Raw genomic sequence first — 14,425 nt, forward strand, 5'->3', positions numbered from 1 at the left:
ACTGTCAATGATCCAAATGGTCTTCAAACTCTCAAACTTCTTGAGGCCATACTCTAGCTACGAAATCAATGTTGATGTCTTTACTTTTTCCAAAAATAAATAGAGTGTATGTGTATGTATTAAGATCCACAATCTTCATGTAATGTTGATGTCTTTTCAAAATAATTTCTATTTATGAGTTTCATCAATTACCAATTTATTATGCAACTACCATAATGACGCGCTCTGTAATCACACCACACACAAACTCTGATACACATTAGAGAGTTTTCTATTTATTCAATACAATTAATTTCAAAATTTTAAAAACATTCATTAAAATAAATTAGAAAACTACATAGTAATATAGAGTAATTGTTATTTAGAAACCATAAGTCATCCTTACGGGTTAAAACAATACGTTTGTTTGTCCATCTATGCATTCTGGTAAGATCCTCATTAGGGGTACCTGGAAAAGTATAGGGGTCATGACATAATAATTTTTATAAACAGTAACACAAAAAATAAGGGATCATAAAAAATAGGAGACATGATATACTAAATTTTATAAAAGTTGATATAAAAATAAAGGATCACAAAAAATAGGATATATGACATCATAATTTTTATAAAAGATGACATAAAAATAAGAAATCACATAAAATAAGGGCATGACATATTTTTTTTAAATGACATAAAAATAAGGTATTACATAATATTTTTATATATATTTAAATATTTTTCAGATACATCGAATTACCGCTAAAACAAGTAGCCACAAGTATATTATAAGGTTAAACTAGCAGCGACGAGTTAACTGGTAATAAACTACTCGTATTGAAAATGCATACTGGAAGAACTAGTCATTGACCAAGATCTACTCGTAATTACTAATTGAGCTTTCAAACTAACCGTTTTAGTTAGTCTTTTGTAAAACTAACCGGTTCGATGTATTTAGTAAACAAAGCACCTCGTCATAGTTTGGTAAACTCTACTCGTATCTCGAAAAGATGTAAGATCTACCTGTCGCAATTAAAAGATTTATGCAGCAGTCTTGGGCGTTGATTACGAGACACGGAATTTATTTACTCGTGACGACTAAATGATTAGTTAACGTGTTTCTCACGGTTAATTTGTTGCCACGTGACATGTTTTAATTAACTCTACAAACTGCTCGTTTGTTAACATATTCTACTCGTTAAAACTAATTTATAATACCTATTTCTGAAATTATTTACAAATCATATTTAAAATGGTAAAAACTTGAAATTTGTTTTTAGAATTGCTTATTTTGTGACTTTGCAGAGAAAAACTCAAAAAAACATAAACAATAGATCTCCTTGTCTCTCTAACTTTGTAGCCGCGTTTGACGTGTCCACACGTGGCGTAATCTAATTGGTTCAGACAAGTGTAAGCTCGCTCTCATTGGCTAAAATTTGTCCGGTCCACGTCACACATAGCCAAGCTTTCTTTTCGAACATTTACTATAAACTCCGTCGGAGATTTCGATTCCGCGGTCTTTTCACTCGCAGTGTGATCGTCTTCACGGTGCTTGTGATTCCACAATCCCTCAATTTCACATTACACACATCACTAGTTCTTATTTCTGAATCCGGATCGTAGATTTCATTCGGATCGGGTTTAATTTGCCCTAATTTTAACAATGGCGCATTGGAGGTCGAAATTGTTGTTCGTTATCTATTTATCGATCTTACTGATTGCTAATGCGGCGTAAGTCCTAATTTCTACTTCCTATTTCATCTTAATTTTAGTGTATTATATACGCATGAGGTTGAATCTGAATCTTCTGTTTGATTGATTGATTGATACAGTAAAAGTTATTATGATATACTTCAAGTTCAGAAAGGAGCTTCAGACGATCAGATTAAACGGTCGTATAGAAAGCTGGCCTTGAAATATCATCCTGATAAGAATCAAGGAAATGAAGAAGCTAACAAAAAGTTTGCCGAGATTAATAATGGTAACTGGTTTGTTTATTTATACATTGAGCGTTGTGTCGTGTTTCCAGTGGATGTGGAACTTAATGTTTTGTGAGTTTGTTATTTTCAGCTTATGAGGTGTTATCAAACAGTGAGAAGAGGAAAATTTACGATCGGTATGGTGAAGAAGGTCTTAAACAGCATGCTGCTGGTGGCGGAGGCGGTGGTGGAATGGATATTCAAGATATATTTAAATCGTAAGATTTGGCGTTCAGGCATATATATATGTTTACATTAGTTGTGTATGCTGGTTCTTGGTAGTGTAGATATTCATTATTTGATACACATTGATTGTCTAGAATGCAAATAGCAAACAACTCCCTTGATGTAAGCTAGAAGCTTAAAAGATGTATTTTTAAGATATATGAGTACTCAGTAGAAGTTTGTTATATTCAAAGCTAGTCCATAGGACTCTGTTATGAACTGAGGGATTGTTTTTCTTGATGTAGTCCCCCTTTATTCAAATAATTTTCTTCCACCTTGAGTGTCCTTCTGTGTTTAGAATAAAAGAATAACTCTTGGTTATTTCCATGGTGTAACTTTGTTGTCAAGGGATATCTGCCTAACTGGTTGAGAAAGTAGGATATTGTAATTGATATTGTAATTGTTTTATTCTATTTTCTTTGTATGGTTTTGCTAGCTATAGCCCTTAGGACTTGATTAAGAAGTAACTTTTCATTACCATTATGAGGTGGTTAGTTGTAAGAGATGGCTTTATCTAATATAGTCATCTGCTAGTTATGATATCCCTCTTTAGTGATTATAAGTTATGATACAAGCATGATAATCTGGTGGTTGGAAGTTGCACTCAAGGGATATGGTTAGCAAAACACCTTTTTTCTAACATTTATTATAGCATGTTTTCTTGAGTTTATCATATTTCAGTTTCTCTGTATGGTAAAATTGCCTGGCAGTCGATTAGCAGAATACTTTTTCCTGATAATAGTTTTCCCCTGCATTTCAAACTTGGAATATCGCATATTAGTTACAGTGTTTCCTCTTTTTGACAGAATTTCAATAAAGTATTTTATTTTGCCCATAGTCATCGTTACATAATAGTTACTGCATTGATATTGGTCCATAAATTTCTCCAGTTCTGTCATCATTGAAGAGTAATTTAGGCACGTAAGCGTTCATTTTAATAACCCTTGTGCTCAGTTAGGGGATGCTTGCGAATTGCTATTGCATAATTCTTTAATAACCAGAGAAGCAAATTAAAATAAGCAACTCCCAAGCTGCTTATTTCACCCACAAATAATTAAAACATAATAATCATAGAAACAGTTTTAGTAAGCAATCCAGATATTGCAATATATTACATTACTATGTGACAAAGGAAATATAGAAGAGCAAAAATTTAAATTTAGGGCTGTTTTTTGGCATGATCTTTTTGCTGACATCATTCTACATTGTTCATTTAGGACATAATGCTGCTTTTGCATTAGTATTAAAAAATTAATATTGTTTCTGATTTTGCATTTTGCAGGTTTTTTGGTGGTGGTGGAGACCAAGAAGAGGAGGAGAGGGTGGTCAAAGGCGATGATGTAATTGTTGACTTGGATGCAACTTTGGAGGATTTATACATGGGAGGAACATTGAAGGTATGAAAACCTCATTAACTAGATTACTAAAAGCCATATAAAACATAGTTTTCCTTTTTTTTTCTAAATTATGATTTAATTAATCAGGTTTGGAGAGAGAAAAACATTCTAAAACCTGCTCCTGGTAAAAGACGCTGCAACTGTCGGAACGAGGTTTACCACAGACAAATTGGTCCTGGGATGTTCCAACAGATGACAGAGGAGGTAACTGTCTTATAAAAATCAATCATCAAATATTAATATGTTTTCATTTATACAATTAGTTATACATATGCTTTTATTATGTTACTTCAGGTCTGTGAGCAATGTCCAAATGTAAAATATGAAAGGGAAGGAAACTTTATCACTGTGGATATTGAAAAGGGAATGCAAGACGGACAAGTAAGTTGTTAAAATAATATCAGCATTTTAATTAAACATTTTATGGTTACAATTTATAAATATGATGTTGAAAACGGCTCTAAACACTTCCAGGAAGTCGTCTTTTATGAAGAAGGCGAACCAATTATAGATGGTGAACCTGGAGATTTGAAGGTTTGTTCATTTGCTTGTTTTTGCTTTTATATATATTAATTTATTAATTTTATAATAATCTGTTAACTCAATGGTGATTGTTAATCTAAAATTTTTTCTACAGTTTCGCATTCGTACAGCACCACATGACAGGTTTAGGAGAGAAGGCAATAACCTTCATGCAACTGCCACAATTACTTTGGTAATCATTTATTTTTATTTAGTTATTACTCAGTAGCATATAATCGGTGACATAATATTGGTTTGTGTGAACTATTTTGCTTTTTTAGGCTCAAGCGCTTGTTGGTTTCGAGAAGACCATTACACACCTTGATGATCATCTAGTGAATATTGGCACAAAGGTAATAATTTTGTCTCCAAAATAATTTATAAAAGTAGTTAGCATTCTCTCTCTTTCACACACACACACAAGCTCACACTATATAGGTGTCTGTGTGCGCGCCCGTGTGTATAGAGAGAGGTTCATTACCGAACACTAATTATTGCGAGAACAAAGAACAAAACTAAATCGTTTAGTTTTTCTATCAATAGTTCTTATTTTTACTAACTTTAAAACTTTTACTTCTTGCATAAAAATGCTTATGTTATACACATGTTTTATTATGTTTTTTTCACTTTTAAACATTTACCTACACGTGTAAATTTGCTATTACTTGTATGTAAACTTGTAATTGCATAAATTATATATATATATATATATATATATATATATATATATATATAATAAATGACAAAGTTAACCTCAGATAATACTAAATGTATAAAATAATAAGCATTATTGTTGATTGGTTGAAAAATGAATAATTCAGGGGATTACGAAACCGAAGGAGGTTAAGAAGTTCAAAGGTGAAGGGATGCCATTGCATTTTAGCAATAAGAAGGGTGATTTGTATGTGACATTTGAAGTTCTTTTCCCTACATCATTAACAGATGATCAGAAGACTAAGATCAAAGCCATTCTTGGTTAGAAGTTGCAGTGCCAGTATAATTAATACATTCAGTTGTAAAATCACAAGGTTCTTATAGATCTTTCTTTATTTGGCAATACTAGTCCTTGTACTTTTTCTTGTAAGCACCCGTCATGGAATTTTGAAAGTGTTTTCGACCTAGGTAAAATGCCAAATTGACATTTAGCAGAGTTGAGAGAAAAATGTTCCACTTAGACAGTAATGACGTGTTCCGTCTCATGATCATTTCAAACGTTATCAACTGTTGTGACACAAGCATTATTTGTTTGTGCGCATTTTTAGTTACTTAAATGGTTGTGTGCTCTTCAGTTCGGCTCGGGTTGGGTTGGGTTTGGGTATGTGGTGGTTGTTATTAGGTGGATGGATACATGGAAACGACCTCACTCTAGTTTAGTCTACGTGTATACAATTTACCCTACCTCTAGTGATTAGACATTTATGTTAATCCCTATGTACATAAGCACGTGTATAGTTGATGCCTCCATGTTACCATGGCATCAACACCTGTCGTTATTTAAGCTTGTCTGTCTACCGAGCAAGTTGCGGTAAGCTAGCATCAATTCAGAGTTGAATGCGAGTTAATGGCACATTTTTCTAGAATAACACATTTAATCTACTCCAACTTCTACTCCATCGTTCACAACAATCTTCAAACCCTTGACATCAAAAGGAAACCATCATTTCACACATTACAATACCATTTGACTAAATGCTCTTTGGGATCATAATCTCCAATTTGAACTGAAAGTTGAGTTCATATTTGGTTAGCTTCCTCACTACAAAATTTTATTGCATCTGATTTACTCTTTTATCGGTCAATACCTTAGCTATGGAATTAGTTTTAAGACACCGAACATTGTCCGACAGCCCTAGGGCATCTGGCACGTCTGACATAAATCGTCAAATGATAATACCTTGGACATCTGGCACGTTCGACAATGTCAGGTTAGGTTATTTACGACACACCATTTATGAAAAATAGTCCAAAAATATCTCAGCTTTGTAAGTAGATGCTACATCCTCTCCTCGTACATTTCATGTGTGCAGAAAGACATTCAACATCTTCAGCACACAGCCTGAATTATACATGCATTTTAACTGTCCCAATAATATTGTGCTAGATTTTCTGAGAATGTCAGTAGCATAGACAGACTTAAAATGTTGTTAATTAACCTGGAACGACCACATAGTAGACCATAATCTTTTACAACCAAAGTTCTTAGAATATATTTAAAGTAACTATATCCAAAAAATGGATAAATCAATTACTTCTTTTCTATGTCTTAACCTTCTTTGACTTCACAACCGGCGTCTCATCATCATCATCATCATCATCTTCAGACTCTACTTCATCAGGGACATCGATTGGAACGTAATGAGCGGTAATAAACTCCTTCAATATGTTCATACTTTCTCCTTTCACGTAAGCCAGTTGTTCCGAAACAATCCCTTTGCAAGCTTCTATAGAATGCGTCTCGGATCCGAGACGAAGTGTTACTCTAACAGCAGGAACCTGAATTTCCATTGTAATTTCACCACAAAACCTGCATAATCTTTCCACAGTTAACAAGCCTGATCAACAACTGAACACTAAAGTTTATATACTTATATTATAATTGTAATTTTTTTATAACATAATATACATTACTTCATTATTAAATTTATCAAACTTATATGTATAATGATACTTTTATGTTAATATACTTGATATATTAACAAAATTATATAAACTGCAGGCTCAACTAGGCTCACGAGCCTAATCGAGCTCGATAAGTGAAGCTTAGGCTCAATTAATGGGAAGACTTCATAGAAATGTAACAAAGTTACTTGTATTGTACCGATTAGGTCACTCAAACTATGTTTGTATCAATTAAGTCACTCATATAATGTGCGAATCACAGGTTTTTTTTTACCTATTTAATAGGTGACCATGCTGGCATGACATTTTACCTTGTTAAAATATTTGTTAATGATGATGTGGACAGATGATGTTTTATCAGACAAAACATCATGTAGCGTGTAGTGTAGCGCGTTATCCCCAAACGAAATTACATTTTTGTCGGTTCTACTGGCTTGCAGTCATGGAGGGCTAATTAAAAAAACCGGTTATTATTTGACAGAGCAAATGTGTGAAAGGTTAGAATTCGATGCATCATCCAACCTCGACAACAATATTATTTCACCCAACACTTTGTATATATTTTCAGATTCCGGGTGTGATTTATCAGCAACCAAGAACTCATGAAACTCGCCCTTCACTTCTATAGAACTCCGACCCGGAGTTTTCTTAACATTGTTCCCTCTCATCATACTCCTAACTCTTTTCACATCGTCCCATTCACATCTAGTAGCACATAAACCTTCCAAAAGCACATAAACACCACTATCATTTAGATCCAAATCTATGAGCTTTTCACTAGCAAGTTTACCTAGATCAAGATTGTTATGCATCCTACACGCGTTAAGAATCGCGCCCCAAACAGCTTTATCAGGCTCCATTGGCATTTCTTTTATCATTCCATAAGCTTCATCCAAAAGCCCAATTCTTCCAAGTAAAATCAATCATGCATGCATAATGTTCAACCGTTGGTTTTAACCCATAGTTCTCCATCTCTTTGAAGTAATGTCTTCCTCGGGTGAGTAAACCTCTGTGACTACAGGCTGACAGCACACCAACAAATGTGATCTCATCGGGTTTGTATCCCATTTCACACATTTGTTCAAAAAGATTTAGGGCTTTCACTGCATGCCCATGTGAAGCAAGACCAACAATCATAGAGTTCCAAGATACTAAATCTTTATCTTGCATTTTGTTAAAGAGCTTGAAGGCTGTATCAATGTTCCCACACTTGGCATACATGTCTATGAACGCATTTCCTAGTGTCACAGTAAGATGAACATGCATTCTTGTAATGTAATTTGAGTACAACCATTGACCTAAATCTAAGCAGCCCGATTGAGCACAAGCAGAGAGTACACACACTAAAGTGGTCTCTACAGGAACCAAACCTGCATTTTCCATTTCGTAAAAGACTTCGAGTGCTTCCTTTGGCTTACTGTTTTGAGAATAGCCTGCAATCATAGCATTCCACGATACAACATTTCTCTCAGGCATTTCATCGAACACCTTCCTTGCCATAATCAAGTCCCCGTTTTTAGCATACCCGTTAATCATACTTGTCCATGAGAAAACATCGCGTGTTCTCATACTCTCAAATATCTCTCTGGCAGTAACCAGAGACCCGCATTTTACATACATATCCAATACCGAATTCATCAAATTAAGACCCATGTTCAAATTCCTTCTTTTGACATAATCATGAACAGATTTCCCCAATTCCAAATCTCCGTTCTGAGAACAAGCTGAAAACACTGCTATCATCGTGACCTCGTTTGGTTCAACCCCACTAGCTTTCATCAGCTCAAAAACTCTAAACGCCTCATCTGGCATGCCATGCTTAACATACCCATTAATCAAACTAGTCCAAGAAACAACATCTCTCTCAGGATTTTCATCGAACACCTTCTGTGCACAGCCCAACCGCCCTCTCTCACCATAAAAGTGAACCAACCCGTTTTGCACAATGACATCACAAGAAAATCCCACTTTCTGAACCAACGAGTGTACTGATTCGCCAGCTGATAAACTCTCGCACGCTTTCAATCCAAATACAAAGCTCCTACGGTCCATTTCAACGCACTCCCGAACCATTGAACGAAACAAAGACAGACCTTTTGCATACGAATGTAGTTTCAGATACCCTCTGATCATGATATTCCACATATAAACGTTGGGATTAGGAAACTGATTGAAAAGGCGCTGAGCATAAGGTAGATCTCCTGCTTCCGATAATGCACAAAAGGTTAAGACTCTACTTAACGGAAAAACATGGAAAATGAGGCCTGTTCTTGTCATTTGTGCTTGGATTTCCTTCAGCATCGCCATGGAATCGCACGATTCTACAGCTAATAGAGTCGGGTTCGTGATGACGAGAGTGGTTTGTGAAGAATTCCATGTGGGTTTTGAAAGAGTGGAGAATAAGCGAATACCACACGAAGCACGGAAACGAAAGAGTTTCATGTGTAATCGATCTTCGACGACAGGCGACACGACACCTATGGTGCTTTACACGCCCCCTAATATTAAGGAATATAATTATAAATTCCACATCACCAGTCCACAAATTTTCTAAAAAGAAAAAACTGCCACGTCAGCATGGTAACCTATTAAATAGGTAAAAAACCTACGATTAGTAGAGTGACCTAATCGAGTCAAACAAAATTTGAGTGACTTAATTGACACAATACAGAAACTTTGTTACATTTCTATGTAAGTATCCCTTTATTAAAAGAGCTCGAACGGAAGCTACTAATCTTGGTTTTAGCGAGTCGATACGGATATTTATACAGCCCTACTTATACTGTAACACAATTTACCATCTTATCCCTAATAGTAACCTGTATCAAACTTCAATGAGAAAAGGATATAATAATCATACTTAATTTGTTAACACGAACCCTAATTTTAACTAAGGTATATATAATATACATATATAAGACGATAACATAAGTGCGTTTTCATAAAACCCTAGGGTATTGAGAGGATGCTGATGAAACTAACCAGATGCCTTGTTCAGCTGCTTCTATTTAGGGCTTCAAAATATAAGGATTCTAACAACTTACTGAATTGGTCCTCAATCGACATATTATTTACAAAAGGATAATTACAAGTGTTGTCCTTAAGCTATTGTTAAGTTTGCGTTTCTAGTCTAAACGTTTCATTTATTTCATCCACAGCCTATAAGGTTTACTGGCAAAGTGAAGGTATTGGTTATTGAAAATCTCTTCAATATAAAGTTAATATTTTATATGTGATTATTATATTTTTAGAATATAATTTAGGATTAGGCTAGAAAGTCATAAGCTGGTATGAATTAGGAAACATTTGGGAATGAAGTTGCATTTCGAGCTAATGATCTATGCGAAGACCTTACTTTAGAGACGATTATTCATTATTTTTATCTTTGAATCCGCAATAAGAATAGTAAGGTTAATGTTAGCGGAATCGAGTGTTTGGTTAGGTCTTTTCTAATCAATTTCGGATATCTATAATATAATTCACTTGCTATTAAAAAAATAAGAAGCCATTCGGAGCACATATTCAAAAATGCATCTCAACATATAGTATGGTATATAAAATATTTTAAGTTTCTAACTTTGGTTGTTTGGCCCCTTTATCGGTGAAAATTGAGAACACAAAAAGTAGAGTTTACACGTAAAAAACGAAAGTAAGCACAATGTGTATCTCATGTTTTAGTTTTTTTTTCTTCTTCTTTTTAACCTCTTTATTTATAACGTTCATCTTTAATCTATTAATTTTTAACGACTTTATTATCCTCAATAATTTCATTTTTAACTCAAGCAAGCTGTAAATTAAAACATTAAATATTTTTCCAATTTGATTTATAAGCACGTATTAAAAGATTTATTATGGTACATTGCAATACAGAGAACAAAGTTATGTACTAGATCAACATATACAACGATGTTAACTACAAGAAGATACAAAAATAAGGCATGGATCATGCACATCAATCTTGACAAGAAATTAGGCATGTTAGGATTAAACGCACACAAGAACTAAACATACACGCGAAAGCAATAAACGAACGCGAGGATTTAACATGGTTTGGTCTAAACTGACTTACGTCCACGGGTGGCAACTAGGTATTTCTTTATTAAGTGACAACGCTTACAAGTACATGATGTGGTTTATATAGATAATGAACTAGGGTTTGTAAATTATTAAGTAAGAAATCTAAAACTGGGCTGGGATTGGGCCCGGCCGCCCGCACCCGTCTCCTCTTTCTCTTTGACTTCATATAATAAACCGACCCAAACAAGGCCTACGTAACCTAACAATCTCCCACTCGGAGGTCTTGAGCAATCTCATCTGCACTCCTGATCGTACTTCTATAATCCTAGCATTAAACATGTTCTAGTTGCCACCGCCTTCTCATCAATTAACCTGAAGGCCCGTTGAAGCTCCCCGGAGCTCCAACAGGTCAGTCACGTCTGAGATAACTTGAGAACAAACACTCTCTATATTTTGCAAGTAATTCACTGGAGAGACTTTTACAGCTGGAATACTGGTTTTCTTAATCCACTGTCGACCTGGAACTGTAACTGAAACACGACCTGTGCTCCCATTGTCACGATGTCCCCCAACTGATTTAACCTTCCTAGCTCGTTCATCCTGAATCTTCACTTTGGCTTTGGGTTTGATACTTGCAAAACGAACCTTCTTCTGCCGACGAGATTCTGTGAACCGGATTTTGTCTTTTACCAAAACTGGATCCACTCCTTTCGGTGACATATCGACCATATACAACGAACCCATTTTCTTGCCATGAGCAACCACGAGATTCCCTTTGATTACCTTCCACTGCCCATTCCCGAACTTAACATCGTGCCCCTGGTCATCCAACTGTCCCAACTGAATTCAAACGTTTCTTCAAAACTGGAATAACCCTAACATCTTTCAAAGTCCAAGAACTACCAGCTGAAGTTATCAAATCAACATCTCCCATACCCGTAACCTCTAGAATATCATCGTTAGCTAGTCGAACCTTTCCAAAATCCCCAAACTTTAGATTCTTCATCATTTCACTACAGTGAGTGGCATGAAACGATACACCAGAATCCATCACCCAAGCATCAACGTTACTCTCAACACTACAAACCAAAGCCTCATCACTGCTGACCCCGTCATATGTGTCGTCTTCTGTAACGTTTACCTCTTTCTTACCATTCAGACACTGATTCCTGAAGTGTCATTTCTCTTTACAACTTCAGCATTCAATATCTTTACGAGTCTTAGACTGACTCCTCTTCCTGCTCCCACTGCCTCGCTGTTTTCCCCTACCTCTACCTTCTGTGACTAACATATTTCCTGATGATTCACCTGAACTTCTGTGTCTTGAATCTCCTCCCAGAATCAGGTCCCGAATCGTAATTTTTGTAGACGAACTACAAACCACAGTCACTGTTTGTGACCAACTGTCGGGCAAAGAGGATAATAACAACAGGCCTTGAACTTCATCATCAAACTTAATGTCGACTGAAACCAAGCGGGACAGGATTGAATTAAGATTATTAACATGCGTTGTAACTGACCCACCCTCTTTCATTCTTGTTGTCACTAGCTCTCGGATAAGATAGACCTTATTTGCTGCCAAAGGCTTCTCATACATGTTGGATAGTGCCTCCATCATACCACGTGTTGTGGCTTCTTTCATGATGTTAAACGCTACATCTTCCAACAACGACAAAGTAATACAAGCCCTAGCCTTCTTGTCTAACTTCTTACAATCTGCTTCTGACATCTTTTCTGGTTTTTCATCCTCAAGCACTACATCTAAGTGTTTCTGACAAAGCAGCGCTTCAATCTGCATCTTCCACCAACCAAATTTCTGTCTATCAAACTTCTATATCAAAACCTTTTCGTCTTCTGCCATTACAATGACTAAAACGAAAAACCTGTATAAAAACAGAGACAGACACAGCAATGGCACTGACCTGAACTTAACGGCTGTTCTACTGAACTCTGTAAAAAATCAACCTAACAAACGCGGTTGACACCGGTTCTCTATTTCTTTAACGCTTCTTCTGATTAATAATGATTATTCAAAATAATAGGATCTTGATTAAACTGTTCCTGACACGCACTTTGCAAAATAGGATCTCAACCAAAATAAAAAATTAATTTCTTCATTATTTTGCCAAAATTAATTCTTGGTTTTGAACAAAGCCTACCACCAACTTTTCTTTGTATTACGGACCACTAATAAACAAAAAACTTTATTTTGTCAACCTTGGCTTGCTGCCCAGGATCACGATTCACGAGCCAATTAAAAAGGAAACAATGGTCACGTTCCTTCCCTGTCAAACGGTGGTGATATCGTAACAAAAAACTCACAGGCGGCAACGGCTTGTGAAGAAACGTGGATCTACTCACTGGTAGCAGATCTACTTTCCTCGGGTGTGATTAAACTATTTCACCGATGGTTCTTCTGGATCCGAGTTCTTCCACCTACAAAATGAACAGCGCCGTTACTTACCCCTCAGAAAGGGACAGAGGGGTCCTCTTTGGGGTAACCCTCCGGCGTGAGAATCAGTATCTTTTGGAGAAGATAATAATGTTGTATGTAAGTGAATCTCAAGAGTATTGCTGATCGCTGAATACTCTTGATTTGTGTGACTGTGTGTTTTTTCTGTAACTGACTGTGAGTGAATATAATTCAATATGATTGAATGTGATATCACTGCTTGTAACTGTCAATGATTGAGTGTGAATGAATGTCCATCAAAGTGGAGTTGATGCTGTATTTATAGTGCTAGGGTTTCCACTGGTTGGGCTCAGCCTCGTTGGCCTCCTCCAACCGCACTGCGCCATGTGTCCTCTGGGACACCTGGCGCTTTCTCGTTGGTTGTAATTATGTGGTAGCCCATGTGTCATGCTGAGTTGTCGACCTTTCATTTGGCAGCTGTCAACATCAGCATATTCTTACTCCTTAAAAAGATGCCTTCTAGAAGATTGTCTGACGTGCACAATCAAGGTTGCCCTAACCCTGATTTGGATAAGGACGAGGTTGATTATATGCACGTGTGATATGCGCCCATCCTGAGGATGCGCGAAGTCTTCTTTTTATTCTCACGCGCAGATATTTCATGCGCAGGTGTGATATGCACGAGCGTGTGATATGCGCCGCGCTATGGTGCGCCGCGCGCATATGCGACGCGCGAGCATATGTGATGTGCAAGAGCATGTGATATGCGCCGCGCGTTGATGCGCCGCGCGCATATGTGATGCGCAAGCATATGATGCCTGAGCATGTTTTGTATGCGCCATGCGCCTAGGTTTTGGCTTTGTGCCTTCATAATGTCTTTATCTTGTGGGTTGACCCGCCTTGATTGGTGTTGAGGCGGGTACATACCTCTTCAAGCCCCCCCAGTCTAATGTGTGTCTTATCTCGCGCGAGCGTGGTAAGATAGATATTAGACTCACTGAATTGTCCATTTATAGGGGGTTTTGTCGTTTTCTTGGTTGTTTCCATCATCGCGCGAAGTTCTATCCACTTTGTTGAAAACCAAAGGTCCAAACACGTGGTTGGTTGGTGGTGACGTGCGCCGTAAACGTGTCAGACGTTTCGTGTGCTCGAGGTGCTACAGTTGCCTTTCACGTCCTCTCACAGCTGTCTTGAACACGTGTCGCGCTCGCATTGGTTAGTACCTGCGAGTGGGGGCGCGTGTCTGTTCCGTGGCAGGTCGGTTTGTCACCTCA

The 14,425-nt window shown here is 36.7% G+C and overlaps 1 protein-coding gene and 1 pseudogene across 1 annotated transcript; one reads left to right on the forward strand and one right to left on the reverse strand.

Annotated features, from left to right (window-relative positions):
- The first annotated feature begins 1,511 nt into the window (after nt 1-1,511).
- Nucleotides 1,512-5,240, forward strand: LOC143625919 (dnaJ protein ERDJ3B-like). The gene is made up of 10 exons (XM_077096137.1): nt 1,512-1,710; nt 1,812-1,960; nt 2,050-2,176; nt 3,466-3,580; nt 3,668-3,784; nt 3,875-3,961; nt 4,055-4,114; nt 4,218-4,295; nt 4,384-4,455; nt 4,924-5,240. The coding sequence occupies exons 1-10, from the start codon at nt 1,643-1,645 to the stop codon at nt 5,080-5,082; spliced, it is 1,032 nt and encodes a 343-aa protein (XP_076952252.1). The 5' UTR covers nt 1,512-1,642; the 3' UTR covers nt 5,083-5,240.
- Nucleotides 5,241-7,191: 1,951 nt separating this feature from the next.
- Nucleotides 7,192-9,163, reverse strand: LOC143625881 (pentatricopeptide repeat-containing protein At2g22410, mitochondrial pseudogene; annotated as a pseudogene).
- Nucleotides 9,164-14,425: the final 5,262 nt, after the last annotated feature.

Source organism: Bidens hawaiensis, unplaced genomic scaffold, assembly GCF_021521415.1.
Source record: "Bidens hawaiensis isolate Kalapana, Puna unplaced genomic scaffold, B.hawaiensis_p1.1 tig00004242_1, whole genome shotgun sequence".
NCBI lineage: Eukaryota > Viridiplantae > Streptophyta > Magnoliopsida > Asterales > Asteraceae > Bidens > Bidens hawaiensis.